This window comes from Sardina pilchardus, chromosome 15 (genome assembly GCF_963854185.1).
Source record: "Sardina pilchardus chromosome 15, fSarPil1.1, whole genome shotgun sequence".
In the NCBI taxonomy this organism is placed as follows: Eukaryota; Metazoa; Chordata; class Actinopteri; order Clupeiformes; family Clupeidae; genus Sardina; species Sardina pilchardus.
In genome coordinates, this window is record NC_085008.1 from 17537620 (window position 1) to 17559103 (window position 21484).

The window sequence follows — 21484 nt, forward strand, 5'->3', positions numbered from 1 at the left end:
AACAAACAGTTTTGAGATGATTCGTTCCCAACGTGGCTCGGTGTTGGCCAAGTCACACTCGCACAGAGCCAAGCCTCATTTTCACTCCATGATTCATTCGTCTCGCTCCTTCCATCAACAACTGCCCAAGATGGTTTTTTTCTTCATTTTTTATTACTTAAGAAAAAAAAAACATCCTCCAAAACTCAACTCAAGGACATTTCTCGGCGTCGCATTCAAATATTCAATTCAAGTGACCCAAGAAATTGCACTGTTTTCCTTGACTGGGTCTCCCCCACCACAGCACTTTGTTATGAGAGTCGGGAGGGCAATGGGTGGGACGTACTGTTTTCAGTTTTCATGCGGACCTGGTTATGGCATTGTTGTATTCAAGGTTTAATAACATCCCTAGGGTCCAAGTAAGTCACTGATTAAAACAAATCGTTCATCAGCTTGACAGTACAGGAGGAAAAAGATGGAAATATGCTGCCATCCTTCCAGGAAAGAATTCACGGCAAATGAGAAGGATCATTTCTTATAGATCTGAACGAAAGTAACCTTGACATGATTTAAACTCCTAGTGACATTGCAGTGAAATAAAATGATCAGTCATAAATAATGATATTAAGCCCATACTTTCTAGTAATAATCTCATTTTTTTCTGACATAATGTTCTCACCAATGTGTGTATATTCCATCATACTGACTTATATATTCTATCATTCTCATTCACTGTAAGTACTTATAATGACCTGATTAAACCTATTGACAAACATTTAAACACAAATGACGTGTCAGTCAAAAAATCCATTATTCACCAATTAATTTAAGCGCATTATTGACATTTCCATCGTCTGTGATAAAGCTGCATGTCATTACTTTAAGATGTACGTTTAAGTACACAAGTCTCCACCTCTGTCTGCCTGGCTGAACAAGAGACTGAAACAGCTCTCCAGCCTCAAAGTTATGTTTGTTTTACCTACTCCTGGAGGACTGGTGCTGCCCCAGGTTACATAATGACAATGTCTGCTGGTTAGGTCCATCAAAGGACGACGTGGAGCGGGGTTCATAGCTCTGGCATGACCAGAACCTTCCACAACAGCTCCCCTTCCTTTGGATGCATACGTATGGCTGAGCGTGAATGGAGCCACTGTGTGCTAGTCAGGGAAGCTAGCGTGCTAATTGGCCAGCCACACCCCCTGCGGCATGGAGAGAGGCAAGGTAAACGGTGGCCAGTGTGTGTGATGGTGTATGGGAAGTGTGTATGAGGCAGTGCCAGAGACTCGTCACACACACACACACGCACACATAGAAAGTTAGGGACAGAGAGTCTCTTCACAGCTGAGTCAAGAAAAGACCTTGTTAAATTGCTGTGTTTAGCTAAGAAAAATTTAACAAACAAATGTTAACTCAAACACCTCCTAGTTGTAAATCTTAGCTGATATATAAACAAAACTCGGACATAAAACAGTGATTCTCATAATGACAACCACCACTATTGTTTTAAGCTTTCATCCAGATGGATGCCGCTTTCTAAATATGCCTGAGCTTTTTTGTGTTCACTTGTGTCAAACAGCAATAGCACATGGCATGTGGAGGAGTGACGTGTCATTTAAACCCCCCTCCCCTCAACCGACTCCTAAGAGGCTCTTATTTTAGACCTATCCATGATGCAATTTGGTGAAGCAAATCTTCCAATTTTGCCTGCTGAGGCAAAGCTTTCACACAATAATTCACCTGACTGTCTGCTAAAAAGCTTTGACATGCCAATTTCTTACGAAACCACAATGCACATTATCGTGAGGGAAGACGACACAATGGTCAAGACGGAGAAATAAGACCAGAGTTACTGAACCCATGCGAGTGACTGACATTAAAACATACAGACAGTACATGCCATTATTGCTTTGGAAAACATGTACTGTACATTTGTGTCCCTAATGGGCTTCCATCTGTGAGCTATTTTAGTTGTCATCATGGTGCTTCAACCACAAAAGAGGACAGTGCCCAGGTTAGCACTCTTGAGACAGTGGGCTAGTGTCTCTATGTACACACTGGTACAGAAAAGTGCCTGTGTAGCTTTTCGCATGCCTAGAATACTAACGAGAGCGGCCACCTTCACCATTAGAACACTTTATAACCACCGAGCCCTTCAAAACACAGGGGAACCAGGAATAATCTACAGTCATTAAGCAAGAGTGGGAGAACACCGTGTATCACCTGCCCAGGGGAAAAAAAAAAGACCTGAATCCCTCAAGGCAAAACGTCTGCAATAGCCTCACAGGACGATATTATTCACATTAAAAATGTTCCTGGAGATATTAAAATCAGATTTTGCATCTTTTTATTCTCTGCAACCAAGTCATTCAGAAAATTCTGATAGGTCCTTCACTGTCCTCCAGGCCAATCATCTCTTGGTACCACACAATTAGACATTGTCCACTACATTTAAAATCACAAGGTCAATTTGATTGTTTGATATCTGCCTATAATATGTCAAGAGGGCAAAATGATGAAGTTTGATGTGTAATTGAGCAGATGGATGGTTAGAGCAGATTTAACAGGCCAATGGAATTTGGAACTAAAGACACATGTATATCTAATGGAACACATCTGTCCTAAGAGGCAAATTGAATAAAAGAATAGGGGAAACAACATGTTCCCTATAACTGTGCATTCATGTGTAAAATACACAACTGAGATAAATGGCAAAAAAACATCTCAGGCATAAATCGGTAGCACTGTCTGTTCACTGAACATTTATAATCACTCTGCAACTGGAGGCGTATAAGCATTTTTATGTTTACATTATAAAAAACCCCCAGCAAAACTGCAGCTTTGATAAAAAAAAATGGCTCCTTCTACTAGGCCTACCATCTCTGAACCACAGCAGAGCTGAGTGAGCATCTGAGGGAAGTCAACAACAACACTGCCGCAAACACCTGGCTTTCTCCCTTTTGTTTTGGGACAAAGAAAGTAGGAAATAACACAGTGATTCATGATCATTTCCTGAAATAGGCCTGTAATATGGGAGAGCGGCCACGGACGGAAGAATGCGTCTGGTTTACGGGAGCCGCTCAGCATGGCAGGAAAAAAGCCACATGCTTCTCGAGCCAGAGCCAGCCGCGAGATTATCGCGGTGTCCTAAGAGCGTGTAAGACCAGACACTCATTTCCCTTTCTTAGGTAGGCTACAATGTATCCTGTCAACTGTCAACACGCAAACAATGTTTGAACCTCTCCGACTGGGTTGTACAGCATTATAGGCTAGATAATATTTCTATCAGTATTCGATAGAAGTTCGTGTGGAACTTATGTTACAAAAAAGTTAGACGTTACATCAATGTGTTGATGATGAGAGCATTTTTATGTCTGTGACTCATGCTGTGAAAATAAAAGTTGAGGCAACACTCACTGATGAGAATCAGATGGAAAATGACATGCACTTGGTTACAGAATATTCTGGAAGAAGCATCCCCAATCACATTACATCCCATCTCCAGGAAGAAAGCTACTCGTTCTCAGGCATGAGCCAATGAGGAACGGGAACATGAACATGGATTTCCACATCAACCACGAGGTTCATTTACAACATCATGACAGCATGGCATCCTGTGTTTAGGCAAAAAAAAAAACAAGTCGCAATTGGAGGTAATTAATCATAGGTGACTGACTGGCTGCGAGTATCTTTTCCATTCGTTAAAGCGAGTGAGCACTGTCCTGGCGCTGGGGCTGTGGAGATGCTATCTAATGATTTGTGGCCACTTTGGTTGGAGGCCAGCGACCATCAATCCTTCCCTTCAGTGCAGCCTGCTGGGCTGTCAAGAATCAGATACCACCACAAGTACAAGTCCAGATCGCCTGCCGACTGGTAGCACAGATTAACACCACCCAGGGTTGCTTCACGTTACAACAATAACAAGAACCCATTAACACCTGTGTAAAGTCCTGAGCAATGACTCACTATATTGGTACAAATCACAATGCAAAGCTTGAGGAACTGTGACAACACTCACTGGTGTGCAACAAAGTGTCACCTTGTAATCAAACATTATGTTGGCTTATTGCGATGTCTGTATAAACCGCTCCTAAAACTGTGAGTAATTTCTTCGTTTCAGCTAGCCAAAGTGAAAAACCTTGTTCTTACTCTGTACCTGCACCACCTGGACAAGATGAGCAGAGGCTAGCTTTAGAAATCGGAGCAGCGCTTCAGGGAAAATTTGACCATTATTGACAAATGCTCTGTGTACTTCCCTATGTTGAAAATTCAATAAACACTGCATAACAAAAAAAAATTGTAATGAAAAAAAAAAAAAAAAAGTTCAAAGCAACATGCAGAGCAGAGCGGATGCTTACCTGTAGGAGGTGGTTTGATGAGGTCCATGATAACTGAATCGGCTCCTTTCGTGTAAACGGTGATCTGGTCAGTGAGCGGATGCTTGACCACCACCGACATGCGCTTGCGGGTCGAGTCAAAGCCCAGCGTGTGCAGAAGCTCAAAGGTCAGCTTCCCCAGGTGAGGCAGCTCCACCGTCACCTGGTCCGGCAGCCGGCCCACCAGGGAGCACTTGTAGGCCCGGGCCGCGTATACCAGCGCCGCCTCGTCTGGTGACTCTGCCTCGTAGCGCAGCTCCCCCTCCGCCATTGCCGCTGCCCAGGGCCCAGATTTGGCCCCGTCCACGGACGCCGGCACGGGGCTGAAGGCGTGGTCCAGGCTACTGGTGGCGTTGGCGTTGGTGTTGGCGGCGGTGCGGCGCTCCTCGTCCAGCTTGGTGAGCGTGCTCTCGGCGGAAGGCGAGGACAGGACGCTGGAGCAGCCGCGGTGGAAGGACGAGCGGTTGGTGACCAGGCTGGACAGGCTGCTGCTGTTGGAGCCCGTCAGGCGGCTGGGTGTAAATCGCTTGATGAAGTCCTCGATGGTCTTTACAGGGGACTTTAGCTCGAACCTCCGCACCTGCACAGGCAAACGTGGCCACAAAAGTGTGACACAGAACAATACCAGAATGGATTAAATGGAGCTAAATAATTAATAGAGGCCACTGGGCATAATTTCATGAATGTGCTATAGAACAGAGAACATATAGATTTATTTATTTACTTATTGATGAAACTAGAAGTAACTTATCACAGTATTAACAAATGACACAAGCCATGTAAACTTTTCCTCAACAAGATGACAAGATGAAATAGCATGTTATGGCAAAGGCTCGGTGATAAAAATGATAAGGCATCACCCCCCTGTCATCCACTCCGAGACAGTAAATGAACATCAAAATACATCTGCCTGCGGAGCCCACTGAGGGCTTGGACAGTCGACATAAATCAAAATCAATCCAATTCTTGGATCCAACAGCAGGCGCACAGAAGCACAGCCTTTCAGTGAGATGAAGGAACCAATAAAGCATGAACAATAGACAGAAGAGGGCACAGCAGGCAGCTAAGCTTTTTTTATTTCTATTGGAGATCGCTGTTTGCCTCCAAGCTCTCTTGTTAATTAAAGAGATCAGCAGTGGACGACGTGCGTCATTTGTTCATGGAAGAAAGGGGTCTCGCACATGGCTGATGTATACTCTATACCGAAGCTGCGGCTAACATTTTTTGCCAGCCCCGCTAGCCAGGACGTCAAAAGTGTTCGCGGTGTTGTGTGAGAGAGTGTGTCTGTGCCACAGGGTCATTCTGGGGCACTGGCCAGCACAGCTGAACAGGATATCACTAACCCTGGATGGAATGGCCACACCCAAAATATTTCTCCGTCACTGCAAACACAATGCAGAGCAAGGAGATGACCAAAATAAAAAAAGGACAAACACGGATACAAAAAAAATCTCTCTCTGTTAACATACCACTGCTCATCATAACCGCACAGCAACAATGAGTGGCGCAAAACTCTACTTCCATGGAAAATAAGCCACCTGGCTTAACACCACAAGGTAAACCAAGTGACATCAGAATGGAAAAAAGTACTGTAGACACACACAGGCTGTATTCTGTTCTGATCGTTATCTTCAACGTGGGCCTGTTCCATGTCTGCTTCTCATAACCGCTTAGGAAGTTGGCATACAGTAGGTGTACCTTTTGTCTGGGCTGGTTGGGGGAGGACACGACCACAGTGTTGCAGATGGTGAGCGCGATGAAGAAGTCAATGATGTCGCAGAGGTCAGAGGGGATCTGGCTGAGAGACTGGCTGTGGAAACGCATGACCTCCATTTGGCTGGCGCCGTCATTCACTTTATCCAAGAGCTGTGGGTCTGGGGTGATGTCTTTCTCCTGTGAAGTCAATCAAACAGGAATAATTACAACAGATTATCTTAAAATTAGATTTGTAACGGTCAGAGTGCGGCTGTATTAATTGATTAACCAATAATCAAATTAAAAATCACCAAACATGTTAGCAATCAGTAAATTGGCTTACAGTAGGTCACTTTTTAAGGAAAATACCACAACATTCTCTGATTGCAGCTTGTTAAACTTTAACATTTTCTGCCTTACTTACTCTTCTATGACAATAAACTAAATATGCTTGGGGTTTGCACAAAACAAGCATTTGAGGAAGCATTTGAGGAACGAGTGGGAAGTCTTTCTTATTCTCCATATTGAACACTAAAGCACTAAAAACTAAATGAGACTTTCATGTGTTGTTAACTAAAGTTGATCTTACTATCAATTAAAGTCATCTTTCATCTTTCTCATGTTCGCAGTGGGAGTATGTGGGGCTGTAATGGGCCGAGATAGACCTCTCATTTCACATGAAATCGAAAATGAAAGATACACAGGAAACATGATGCTTAAGATGCTTGTTTGGGGCTGACCATGGGGCTGCTGAAGGCAGTGTGCTTGGAGAGGATGCTGGCTCTCTTGGCCTCGGCGCGACTTCCTGTGCGGCGGTGAGATTTGGTACTCTGAGAGCGAAGCACCACTTTGCCACTCTGGTGGCTCGTCACACTGTCACGTCTTGGCAAAGTTCCGCCATGGGACGTGCAATCCTCTTCCTCTGAATCCACCTCCTGATACATGGCCAGCCTTTTTGCTGCAGGACAGGGAGAAACACATGCATGTCAAAGATTTCAATATCAACACACGCCACTCGGTCTAAAGAATGCCCCTGAAATCTTTTGTTTAGTTATAAATCATTCATTTCAGTTTGACAACAGGGAGGCTGGTGGCTTTTACCATTGGCATCATGGGAGTACTCCACTCCAGCCACAGTGCAACGTCTAAACACCATCTTGTTTTCAGTCAGTGTGCCGGTTTTGTCAGAAAATATGTACTGCATCTGGCCCAGGTCCTCTGTAATGTTCAAAGCCCTGCACTGCAGGTGAGAATCTGTCTCCTCGTCATACAGATCCATGTCCTGGTGTATGAAGTACACCTGGCAGATTTTGACAATCTCAATGGACACGAACAGGGAGATTGGGATCAGCACCTGAAACGGAGGGGGTTCAGAGGAGAAGGGGAATAAAGCAAGGAGAGGTGTTAGCTGATTCACAGTAATAAACTGTGAAGGCTGGCTAGAGGACATTGAAGGCTAAGGCATAGCTTCCCTGATCCATATGTCCTGGGTCTGCCATAATTCTGTCCTGTTAAGGATATTTATGGGACTACATGGAGCTTTGTGCCTTACCTGGAAGACGATAATCATAGTGAGGAACAGATAAATGGCTGACAGCACAGGTGATAAGTCCATTCCATCAGGGCTGGGGACATCAAAAACGGGCCGCTTATCTCCATATTGAAACAGCCAAAGCCCGTGACCTGAAACAACAGTCAGGCAAGGTCATTATCAAGTAAACCAGGACAAAGTATCTGAGGAGTTTGTGCCTGAGTAGATCCAAGTAGAGGTCATTTTTCATTGTCGTTTGGGCCAATTTATAATCTGCTCACGGGACCACAACATACCTATGGCAGTGAAGAGGCACATGACGAGCAGGATGATGACACACCAGAACACGTCCACATTCATCTGTCGCTCCAGCTTGCTGCGCTTGTACCGAGGCCCATTGTTATTCAGCATGGCTTTCGTCTCATGACCTGAACACACACACACACCCCGCCAAAAAGAAAATGTGTTTGTCATATCGGCTCACAGAGGTTAAAGGTTAAATACAAAAGCAAGGTCAGAGGTCAACAGTACCTGCATAGATGACGATCCCGACGGCCTCCTCTGTGTTACGGACGGTGCAGCCCCGGAGTAGCAGGTTCTCTTTGTAAAGACCATCTCTCCGGCCGCCGCGATGGACTCTGCCAGACAAAAAATAAATAAAAATACAAATGTTATAAATGAATCATTGAATTACTCTAGCCAAACATTTACCCAAAGTAAGGGATCGCCTGGGAATTTAGAATTTAGAAGTTCATTGACTCATAGTTCACCTCAAATCACTTACAAAGCATCTGATCAAACCGCACAGCTCTGCCCTTTTAAAAATCCCGGCCAAACAGGGCCAACGTAAAGGGCAGATTCTGAACCCTTTGAGCATAATAAACACCTTTCTACCAACAATGAGATCCAAGTTAAGAAATAAGATCCCAGTTAATATGCTCAGAGTGTCAAGATAATGATGTGGCTGAGGAAGTTCCAAAATTAAGCTCTTGGATATGGGGCCACTTCAAACAGCAAATCACTGGCTAGGTTCAAAGGGCTTTTTGGGTTAAGCTTGATAGAGAGGAACAATGTCAACTGCAATGTGCTGAATGAACGCTGATGGATAAGCACCTATGATGGGTAAAAAATAACCTTTTAACATCACTCCTAATCTTCTAAATGCAGGATTACATCTTTGTTACGTTGGCAGCGCTTTGCTTTACTCTTAGCTGAGACTGATGCTTGTGCCTCATCTTGGCGATGTTCAGACCAATGAGTGGTTATCATCACTGCAATCAGGACAATAAAATGTTGACCTTCCCATGTTGACCATCAAAAGATTAGGCTATACTTTTTTGATAATGTGATCCCAGTTTTTAAGTTTTTGTTAAGCCTGTTTTGTGAGTCTAAAATGCACATGACTTGTTTTTACAGAGAGATGTTGTAGTAAGATAAGATACGATGAGCCTTTATTGTCTTTATAGTCACATGTGTGGTTGTTTTAATATTCCCTGCATATTTAATATTCCCTAATAACCCTGCAATATCAATTGGAAAATGATCATAGTCAGGGGCACAGCTGTGATCTCTGTGGCTGAAGTAGACAGCATGGGAGTTGACCTTGACGTAAGAAACCTCTATCCTTTCTACACAAAGGTATCCTTACACGGACATAGACTCACAGACTGTCTTTCCATCACACACACACACACACACACACACACACACACACACACACACACACACACACACACACACACACACACACACACACACACACACACACACACACACACACACACACACACACACACACACACACACACACACACACACACACACCGACTGTAGTTGCTCTCTTGGTCTGTTTTGTACACTCCCTCATCAGCTTCTCTTCCTCTGACTGCCTCGTGGCCACGCACTGCCGTATCTCAGCAACCGGACACTGGCGGGAGGCCGTTAGCATCTGCTCTCTTTCAGAGTGGGGGGAATAAATGTCATAATAATTGGAGGTCCTATCAGCTGACACTGTGGCCCTTCCACCCTGCACCATTAATGCAGGACCTCAGCCCACTCTCCCTCTCCCTCTCTCTCTCTCTCTCTCGCTCGCTCGCTCTCTCGCTCGCTCTCTCTATCTCACATGGGAGGACTTCTTTCCATCGGCTCAGAGGAGTTGCTGTAACGTGCTCAACACGCACAGGACTTGTGGTCAATCTGTATTTGGACAAAGGGAGAGCAGACCGGACATACAAAATGGAAACAGACAGCCGATGTTTATAATTTGGTCCAGATTACAAACATCAGTGCATCTCTTTTCAGATAAAGCACTACTGAAGGAACAGAAATGTTAGATACCTCCCCAAAAACAGTGTGTTACATTTAAATAATTCAGCTGGAAACATTCTTGTATTGTTATCATAGTTTATTCCTACGTGCACTCTTAGCTTAACTCCTGTCTATCTGTTAGTCTGAGCACTCGGCGCACATGAGCCAAGTCATCCCAGTCTGGATAAACATGCATTCATCAAAAACCATCATCTCAGCACACTGTAAGTTCTGTGGGAGACGGAGCACTTCAAAGTGATTAAAACAAGATGGGTTACTTTGTTAAATGCTCCGGCAACAGCCTGGCAGGGCAATTAGACATTCTAATAGGGTTGAAAAGTCATCTGAATAATGCTAGTGTAAGAGAAATGCAAAGTGCCACTGCAAAGAACTTTATTAATCTCCGGTTTGTGGGTCACAAATACCCATTCATCCGCTAACTTGGGTTTCACTCCCTAATGAGGTTTTAACCACTTTTGGCGCTGCAGAGAGAAGCAATCGGACCATATTAGCAAGGATGATTTATGATAGGGGAAATAGCATTATTTACATGCTGAAAAAGTACATTTCCCGGGGAGCTCTTGCATTCGAGTGCACATAGAGGTTAAATGTTGCCTTTATCCCGACTAAGTGACCTCAATGGGTAAAAAAAGCAAAGGGTAAAGAATTTGTTTAATGGTGTAACAGTTTAATGATGCAATGGTTTAATGGTGGACTTACATGTAACCCCGGAATCTGTTAAGGTCGTTGTTGGGCTTCTCACATTCAATAATGCTGTTGTATTTGAACGGATCAAACTCACAATCCTGTAAGAGAAAGAGACATTTATGCATCCTGGTACACATTCATAGAGAACTCTAGCTTCAAAATGGGAAGAGATACATTTTTCAATCAATACATTAATGATCCTAATAAAACTGTAGTCTTGAAAATAAAAGTCTGTGAGCCTCTGGTATAACTCTAATATGCATTAAGTTAACACTCATTCACTGGAATGTATGTTGACAGCCTGAGGCTTCAAAAGGAAGGACTACGGGACCTGAGACTCCACAGTGGAAGTCACAGTTTGGTGATTTGTCTGGAATTTGACCTCACTAACCAGACAAAGACACACCAGCTGATTATACCATTACAGACACAAACCCTCACTCATCATCATTGCCTGACCAACTGTGACTCTCACAGAGGTCGTTCATGGAGATAAATCCCACTTCAAATGAAAACGCACACTCAGCTAACATGATTACCTTATTTATGGTCTGGTACACATTTAGTCCACTTAGCGACCATTATCAGTGTGAAATGGTGCTACAAGACTATCTTAAACACAGGGCTCGTTTGCAATGATACACTATGATCTCTTGTGACCACGGCTGTACCTAAGGTAAGTATAGACTTACAGGGACACTGGTTAGAAAACCAGTCATGTTTTTGAATGGTCATGCATCATTCCCTCAGTTTGCCTTGAGATGGGAGTAATACGGATTTCAATGACACCCATGAATAGGACTTCCTGCTTTCAATGATGTAAAATGATGATTTTTACATCATTGAAACCAGGAAGTCCAACATTGAAATCTGTATTTCTCCCATCTCAAGGCAAACTGAGGGAATGATGCACGACCATTCAAAAACATGACTGGTTTTCTAAAGATAGAAAGCTTAATGCTAATCGGTGAAGTGTCCCTTTAAAAAAGTAGCAGTGTCAGCCAGAGGAACAAGATGGGAACACAAGGTCGGGCTCCGGGACGTCCCAATCTCACCAGGTCAAGGAAGCTTCGGATGACCTGCCGTTGCTTCAGGTTGGTCTCGCCGTCCAGCGTCGCCGTCTCGATGTGGCACAGGCGGTCAGGGTCGCTGGTGCTGAGCAGCAGCACGTCGGCCGGCACAATCTCGTTGCAGCGCAGCCGGATGAAGTCTCCCACGCGCGCTTCCTTCCAGTACTTCTCCACGTAGCATCTATCGGTCCTGGGAACGAGGGAGGTGGAGAGACTTGGTCAACTGGTCAAGCAGGGGGTTAAGCTTAAAGCTAGGTTTAAAAGCTTAATGTCATTTAAGGGTTTTTTAAGCTTAATGTCGTTTTACCATCTATGACTTTTCTCAAGTTAAGAAATGTGTAAATTCTAAAAAGGCCCCAAAAGCAAGCGCACACACACACACACACACACACACACACACACTCACACATTGTAAACTAGCCCAAATACACACGCACGCACACACGCACGTTTTCTCCATGAAATTAAAGATTACACAGTGATGCAATTCAATTGACCACAATGTCTGATATCCATTCCTGTAGTGTTCTAAATGAGCTGTTGATAGTAATGAAGTTGTCTACAGGCTACAACATTTGCCTAAGAGGGTTTCCATTTAAGGTATTATAATAATTTCAAAGGAACTAGCTAATATATTCCTTATTTCTCTCATAAATTACCCAGTAAGCCTTTTTAATTATGCTCGTCATTGACAGCAGATCACATGATTACACATCATATGAACACAGTCAACAATCTCTGTGAGACTCCTAAATAGAAACACACTTTGGCATTGGCTCTTGGAAAGTAAAACACAGAGCAAGTTAATATCTCCACTCAAATTATCAGATGGTTCATAAAAATGAAAACCATATACACCTGTCTGTAAAATTAAACACATTAAGATCAATGACTGCATGAGTGCAAATGACTGGACTGGACTGCACTCCACCAAATGTCAACACATCTGAGCGCCATGTTACTCTCGCAGACAGTCATGTCCATTAAAGCGCACTTTGTGTCATCCTGCTCTTTGGTTATGGCTGCCATTACCAAGCTATCGACGCACTACTGGGACTAGGAGCCTCGCTTAAAGCACATTGAGCAATTTGAGTGTCTGTCATCAGACGAGGAGGAAGATGAAGACAAAGATGGAAGAGGAAGAAAAGAGGAGGAAAAAAAAAACATAAACACTTTTGGCACATGCTGCCCGGAGGGCAGTACAGCTGGGTGTGGAACAAGCCCTCCCTGTGTGCGCTTTCCCGCCCTTTCCCAAACCCCGGGCAGGCTACTCCCGCGCCCGTCCGCCTGCCACAGGGGAAACTATGACTTCCAACCAAACACAAACATGGCTCGTCTTGAGAGCCGAGAGGGCACACAGGGAACATTCTTACCACTGCTTTGAAGCAGAAAGATGGCCTGTGCAGTGTACTCGGTTTGAGGGAGGGCAAAAAAAGAAAGCAGTGGTCTCCAGAGACAGAGCAAGCCCTATTGGCAAGGTTGCAAAGACACCATGTCCCCCAAGACAAGGAAACATAAATCATACAACTCCCATCATCCCGTGTCATTCAAAAACTAAACATACCAAGCAAACAAACAAGCAAGTAAAACAAACAAACAAGCAAGCAAGTAAACAAACAAACAAACAAAGATAGGGAGTACCCCCCAAACAAACAGTAGTTTTACTATGGTGGTTAATGTGTGTGTGTGTGTGTGGGAACATTTCTCCACAGTGCATTGACCCATTGTGATTGGTGTCCTGAAATAAACTTTGGTTGATTGATGCACGCTCTTGAAATTGAAAAATACCAAAGCTTTTGATGCAAAAACATCTCTTGGTCAAGATGAACCCTGTTTTTTTAAAGTACTTTTACACTACTGCGATAAATGCTCAAAATGGCCTTTAATCTCATGTACTCAATTCACTCCTAAAATTCACATCCCCCATAAGTGACATAGTATAAAGAGCAACCACACTACAACCAATTCAAACAAACAATTATAACCAAGTGGACAACACATTTCAGATAGGAAAAAAAAACCATAAGCGGTGGACCAAATTCTCCAAATAATCACATCTCTAGCTCTCTCCAGCTCTTTCCCACGTAACGTTAATGGCAGTCCTCTTGCCATGAGCACGGAGCTAACCCCTCATTTCAACATGTCCAGAACTGCTCTCGCACAAAGGTAAACACGGCGCCCAGAGCATTAGGCCAGAGGATGTCTTTACTCTAAATGTGACCCCATGCTGGTTCACTGCATGTCACGCTGTGTCAGGTCAACATCTTTTTCAAGGCTAAATTCAGGATAAGAATTTGGGCCAAAAGACAGAGCCTTACCAGTCTGCTTCTGTGTGGAAAAATGTCACCACAAATACCCAAACACTGTTTTTTTTTTTTTTTTTTTTTTAAGTATTCATCTTCAAACTATCTTGGATTTTCAAAACTTAGTACTACAATAGGGCCTACACATTGGCACATAAAAGGGATAAAGAGAGTCAAGGAAGGCTTATGTTATGTAGGCCCACTATAATGTCAACATAGTATTGACATTCTCTGTTTTTTTAGAAATGGTTAAATTTGTGCTTTTAAGATGACTAAATCTGTGTTAAGAAGATGATTAAGATGCAACAGCACAAACAACAAATTAATACTGCTCTAGCAGTAGTATTTAATCAAAGACTGACGGAAAAAAACATGTAAAACAAATGCGATCAACAAAACCCAAACCGTAAAGGCCACCATCATGCCCGATTAGGAGGTAGTATGTCCTCTTCACTTAATAGTGTCGGAGACCATGAAGATTGATCAGTTTGCTGAACAGGTCAGAATCCATCACATGAGCAAACACTGTTTGCTGGATGCAGTGCTCCAAATCTACATAAGGCTACATAATATCAAAAATCTTGTTACATGACTTTGAATGTCGTTATGGATTGATGTTAAAATGTTTCATCTCAAAGTGATTCAAAGTACAGAGCAGAAATGCAATATTTGCAAATTTACACAATAAGGTGCTGTGTCCACCAAACGCGTTTTTTGCGCCGACGGCGACAATTTTCAATGTAAAGTCTATGTAGCTCAGCGCTCACAGCGCTGAGCGCCCTCGGCGGAAAAAAACGGTCGGCGCCGACCTTTTTTGTCGCAGCGCTCAGAGCGCTCAAAGTTGAAATCTGTTCAACTTTTAGAACAGCGCCGGGCTCGTCAATGGCACTTCTCGTTATAAACCGTCTCTGGCTTTGGTAACTTAGCAACAATAAACACTTATCGAAGCGCCGAGAGGAGGAGGTTTTGGGCGCTCTGGCTGTAAAAAACGCATTTGGTGGACACAGCACCTAACCATGTTAGCGCCCCAAACAAAGTTCAATGGCATGTTCTAACTCACCAACAGAACTACAGTGCAAGCTAAAAGCAGTGATTTCTGCAATACAAATGGTCCTTTTCTGGCCGAGACCAGCACCATGCCTGAACTGGGTCCATCACAGAGTTTGCTGCCATCTGCCTTTACGCTGTACGTTATCAGCAGGGTTTGCCTGAAATGTTTTTCCCCCTTATGATTTATTAGACCCAGGGAGTGAGTAAATCTATTTATACTCAAGCTGAAATTAGCTCATTAACATTCCAATGACAGAACAGTGCAAGAAAAAAGCCCATCGTCTTGCCCTGAACCTTAGACCTTGGGTACTCCAAGTACATGGTTCAGTCCCAACAAATCTGGGTGAGCTAAGTTACTCAGTGAGCTACGGGAGCTTAGTAAGCTCAGTAACTGGTGAACCTCGTAAATATATATTTTCAAATTATTAACGAAGGGAATGAAGGCATTAGGATGTTTACAAACACTCCCAAGTTAACTTGGCAAGGTATGTCACTCCATTTACATCTATTCATTGGCCGCTTTTATCCAAAGCATTGCACAAGCAGGGAATAACATCCCCTAACATCCCCCACAGCAGTTTCTCAAAATGCATTTAGCTTTTGTCCCTCTGCCTGCAGGCTGAGGATGGCCTCTAATTGCCATTTTGGAGTCAGGTTGAACGTGAGCCGTGTCAAGGAGTCGACCAACACACACACAGTGAGCACAGGAATTCCCAGCACTCTGGGCCCTTTGCAGCGCTGGCTCTTTTCTCTCAACTGCGGCCAAGCAAAACAACTTGCCGATATCAAACACCACCAGGAACAATTTCCATTCGCAAACAGTTTCTGTTATAACGTTGTGATATTGTTTCTCGGTGCTCGTAGAGGAGCCATATTCAGCAAAGAGACACAGAAGCACAATAGAGCCCCATTAACACCTGCTGGTTTGGAGCTCTCTGGGGGGGAAAGAACAGGAAAGGCCGGAACACGCACTCCTGAGCATGGGAGACACGCATTTCTTTTTGGCCAAGCCCTCAGCCTTGTGCATCTTGGCTCAGGATCCATCTCGTGTTGCATAGGCTCTTTTCAGAGGACGAGATTTAATCTCTATTCTCTAGACGAGTCTGGAGTCACAGATCATTGCCAAAACCCCACTTGCAAAGTTATAGACATGAATGTGAGGACACAAATCCCCCAAGTCAGTGCTATATCAATCAATGTCGATCAGTTTCATCAGCAATTGCACAATTGTAGCATAACCGCTGGAGCACAGTGCTACCAAAATTATGTGTGTGATGGCAAAGACAAAAAAGCATACGTTGTGTAGTATATGTGGAGTTAGTGCTTCAAGTTGATCTTGATAAATGCATCTTAATGAAAAAATGCCAATCTCTAAAAATCATATTACCTCTTTCTACATTTACCTTGCCTTCAGAAATGTAAACATCCTATGATGCAGATTGGATCTAGAACTTACATATGCAAGCACATAAACCTGTCTGTGCTCACTGGGTTTAGCACTGGGTTTAGCCAAAAAGGAACCGAATCTGTTCAACAGTACATTGTTGTATGAATCTGGGGCTTGGGATATGTCAGTAAAGGAACAAAATGTGATGTGGAAATGTGGAAGTTCCTATTCTGATTCTTCTACATGTATGTATTAAATAAATCTATAGTGGTGGTTTAAAAACATACATGTTTTGTACAAATGGCACACAGCTCAAAAGCTGACAACAGAGTGCATATTTGCATTCTAACAACCACACACATCATTACAGTCGTATAGGAATACAAACATCAGACGGGACACTGTGTCTCAGTTTCATTCTTTGTCTTTTTCCCTCAACGTATCACAAAGAAGAAGTAAGAAGTGATGTGAACTAGAGCCCGACCGATATGGGATTTTGAGGGCCGATACCGATATCGATATTTGAGAGTTTCAATAGCCGATAACCGATATATCGGCCGATAATCATTTTTAACCAGCATAATTTAAAAACGTTCTCCTATAAAATATTGATCAAGTTGGGGCGTTATCTGTTTAAATAGGCCTAACCATCTGGTTTCCTAATAAAACATTCTTATACATTTTTTTTTTTTCAATTAAATAAGTAGTGTGGTCTTTTCACCTTTGATAACCACCATTGCACAAAATATTATTTTTACTTTACCTTTAACCTTTGTAAACCATGCTTGGTGTAAACACCTTCGTTGAAATGCAATTTAATTAAAAAATATTTATCGGCCCTTATAAAATATTTATCGGCCGATACCGATAGTTTTGAAAATGCCTAATATCGGCCGATAATATCGGCCGGCCGATATATCGGTCGGGCTCTAATGTGAACCTTCAGAATTGCAATATAAATATGACACTATATCATGACTAGATAGCATCAGCACAACTATAGATCAGGGGTCTAGCTGAGAGCTACTGTGACAAAATGGACATGGCTGAGAGCTTTTTTCTTCCACAAGTTACTTTGACAAAATGGGCCGAGGGCTTTTGACAGAGAACTTATGTTAGTAATAGCATGCCATGTATTCACATAGCTGATCTCCACCCCAAAACTGCTGAATAAGATTTGCATGCCTTTTAAAGGTTCCTTTCAATGAATTTGATTTCATTGGAATTTTAACATGGTTCCCAAGTAATCAGATTTATGAACATCTTCCTCAAACCTTTAGGAGAGCTATTTAGAAACAGGTGGGGAGGCTACTGGTAGCTTGTGAGCTACCTGTTAGACACACCTGCTATAGATATTATGGATACAATATGCAACACACACACACACACTTGAGTTTTCCAACAATGCCAATTTATAAAAAGAGAAAAGCGTAGCATTGAGTTTTCTGGTCCCCTCATGAGTGCCCTGAAACTCCCCTGCTGTTACACAACTTACTGCAAATGATGTTCAGTCAATAGTGGTCTTTAGATTGAGTGTATTAAAATGATTAATGGTGCTCATCATTTATAGGAACAGATGTGGGAGTGATTTGCTTGAAATAATGGAAATGAGACTTTATGACAACTCTTACATTGAAGTGGAAAGCAAACGAGACCTCCTACAGGAAATTATGAAATATTTGAAAAGGTAGAATTTAGCTGATAATACCAACACCAACAACTTTATCCAAATATAGGAAAACAGAAGAAAGTAGCCTAACAAATCCTATCAGTAGTACAGTCCTTGTGAATGAAATGTCAACATTTCATTGGAAGGGAGACACTATAACGCTTGTGGTTTTGCAATAGTTTGAGCCAAATTCTAGGAAAGTCTCCACTCTATGTGATATGATGCTTTCGTTTCAGCTTTTCAGGACATGACAGATTACAAATGGAAAAGGGGACTTGTTTTTTGTCAGGCCGACATCCTGTTTGTCGGCAGAAAGAGCTATATTAACTACTGAAAGAGTAGTGCACTTCAGGCATATATGAGTGCTCCTGCAAGGATCCTACTACTCATATTTGTCTGGTGTGTCCTGGCCTCTAACAAAAAGACCCTGTGGAGCAGAGTCCTTGCCTTCGTTTCATTTAAAGAGAACTTTCAGTCAACTCAAAGCCCCATGGAAATGTTGCTTATGATGTATACCTTACCAAGCACCAAATAAAGCCTGTTTTGAAGCTGTAGCAATACTGACACCAAGCATCACTAAGTGTCAGTAATTAGTGATTTAGGCTGAATACTGTGCTGAAGCATGTCAAATACCATTGATAGGCCCTTAACATTGAACACCAACCCGTTCAAAAGCCTAAGCATTTGCCAGCAGTGAAGTTTGCTGCACTAACAAAATAGGACCTTCATAAAAATAAATTATAAGTTTTCATGATCGCTCTCGTTTATTTAGGAGGGCACTGGGGCTAACATGTCGAGTTACACTAGAGAAATATGTGCACAAGCCAAAACAGATCTTTTTTAAAAATGTGAAGCTAATGTTTAAGCTAGCATATTCCTTAATCAGTGTACATTGACGATTTCTCTCATGTATTATTTTCAATTGAAAACCAACTCTTTTAGATTTTTCCTGTTACTCAACCCTGGAGAAATGAAAGGCCTGTGAAAAGGGCGTTTTGCACAATATTGACAGCAGAAGTCACTCAACAATAAATCAAATTATGTGCAACCTTGAGAACTGCATTTGTGCATGGCCAGCCCAGAATGTGGATTCTTGAAACACACAGCACCTTTTGATTTCCATGAGTCCATGGCCATGCTGGGCTCACAGTGCGGCTTTTCATGAATGCTGTACCCTGCCCCTGTGCTCTGCTGTGGAGCTTGGTGCCCACGTCAGAATCCCAAACTTTCAAGAGAACCCAAAATAGTAATTTCCTTTAGTTGGCACAAGAAAACAGCCTGCCATAGATTATGTATTTATTTATTTATTATTATAAAAGTCTTAAAATAGATTGTTTTCAATAAACACCTGCAGATCCTCTGCGTTTGGGAAACTGAGAATATTGACTAACTGCTAGGTAGTCAATGTAAAAGTATTTTTTTCAGAATGTCAAGAAATTTGAGGTGGCCTTATACCTTAAAAATAACCCATAACTTTCCTGCAAGACCACTCTGTTTCTCACCTTCATGTACACAATAAAGATGATGACCCACAAGGGCCCAAAATGGTAAAACACAAAATCATTAAGCATTTTACACTGAAGCGTGGTAGACGACATGACACTTTTGCTAAAGCCATCTGCTTTTTTTCCTAAATGCATTCCGTCTGATTGTGAGAGGAAAGTTTGTTTCCATTGCTGAGAACAGCCATGCTATGAAAAACTTCAGTTTATGTGTGTTTAATGCTGCAAAATATGCTGCAACTGTAGACATTTTGGCAAAACATTGGATCAAGTGATCCAGTAAGTCATGTGACTGCTCCTCTTCCATTTCTAGATTGTAGCTGAGGTTGCATGAAAACTAAACATATGCCCTCGACTGATGTGTGATTTTGCACTATGTTCAAACAGGACAAAACATAAAACCACAACGTCCTGTTAGTTGCGGTAGAAAACTATTAGTCTACCAAATTTAATAGCTTTCTCTAGCACATGCACAGACTACATATAGGCCTTGGCTTCTTAAAAGTCTTTGGCCTGCGAAGCATGATGACTGACACACATTTCACTCATGTGGTCACTTGTAGACTAACATTGCATTTACAATAACCTACATTTTTCTTCAATGCTCAGACACTGTGCCTAAGGAGGGCATTAATGGAATGGAAAGGTAGGGACGAGTAGCCTACATATGCCCTCGAGTCTTAGTAGTGAGGCTGGAAAAGGTATTACGGAGGCATTGATGAGAATCTTCTTACAGGAACAAGTTGATGAAGGGTAAATATCCTGCCAGGCCGAAAAGCCACGTAAAACCAACTCACACGGACTGAAAGGTATGACTGTTTGACAAAAGCTAGCATGCTAAAATGCTGGACACACATCACTACCCTGCTACATACAATATAACTAGCCACCAAAACCTTACAGATTGTAGATGTAACGAACAACAAAACATGGACATAGATAACGTTACAGTTACATGATATAGCCAGTGTTACCACTTGTAGCATGTGTGACGTGAAATGATACACAGTGAATAGCCTACATACCTGCTATAGACAAGACAGTCCATATGATTTATTTCTTTATCTGAGCGGTGTCTCCTGTAATCCTCCCATAGATCCTTAATTGCAGTAACAGACAAAATAAAGACGACTGGGGCCAGCGCTAACTCTGGCTGAAAGGCATTTACCACCGGCACAAAATTCAATAAAGCTATAAAAACAAAATACACGTTGGCAAATCGGTGGAACTGTTCGAAAAGGTTTTTCGGTAAGAACGAGAGTAGCGTATATTTGGTTGTTTTAATCTTGTTGTTTGCATAGTGTCTGTTAGGGTTATCTTCTCCTTTGGCGTTATCATAAAGTAAATTTGCGTGTACAGTCCTGGTTTTGCCTTCTTTCTTGCTTTTCCTTCTCTTCTGCTTCTTTACTTTGGAACCTTTGACTTCGGTCTCTTCAACCTCTCGCGCCATACTTAGGCTACCCCAAACTCTCCAAACTTTTGTTTCTTTTCCGTTCTCTGAAACAGGCAGATACTATGTAATCATTCTTATCTCTGTCCTTTCAGAAGGAAAACCGAAATCGTGATCTACAATGAATACTCCTTTTCGCACATTTCTGTGATTCCTTTACTTTCCCTCGTTAAAGCCCTGGAAACTTTTAGTGCATCTCGCCTTTTTTTTCTCCTGTTGCAGCTGGGGATGCTTTGAAAACGAGGACGTGTTCGTGAGCGACCACCCCAAGCCCGCTATGCGCATGTCCGTAGAGCTACAAACTACAGAGCAAACTTGCGCACAGCCACCATCAGTAGTGAGGAAATGAAGGTAACTTTCGATCCTGTCGCCGCAGTTGCTACTTACTCAGAATGTTCATGAGGGTTAGATACAAAAAATCTCGTCATTTCTGACGAAACATGACTCTCACGCCCCGCCT

At 42.6% G+C, this 21484-nt stretch overlaps 1 protein-coding gene across 1 annotated transcript in view; it reads right to left on the bottom strand.

The window, feature by feature from the left end:
• atp10a (ATPase phospholipid transporting 10A) overlaps positions 1-21252 on the bottom strand; it is a 39554-nt gene extending 18302 nt beyond the window's left edge. The window contains exons 1-10 of the mRNA XM_062556885.1: positions 20600-21252; positions 11649-11853; positions 10606-10691; positions 8110-8216; positions 7875-8006; positions 7600-7730; positions 7149-7401; positions 6788-7005; positions 6051-6245; positions 4335-4932 (exon numbers count right to left, since the gene is read on the bottom strand). Of these exons, the coding sequence (XP_062412869.1) occupies positions 4335-4932; positions 6051-6245; positions 6788-7005; positions 7149-7401; positions 7600-7730; positions 7875-8006; positions 8110-8216; positions 10606-10691; positions 11649-11853; positions 20600-21024 (2350 nt within the window). The 5' untranslated portion in view covers positions 21025-21252. The remainder of the gene's footprint in view (positions 1-4334; positions 4933-6050; positions 6246-6787; positions 7006-7148; positions 7402-7599; positions 7731-7874; positions 8007-8109; positions 8217-10605; positions 10692-11648; positions 11854-20599) is intronic.
• Positions 21253-21484: the final 232 nt, after the last annotated feature.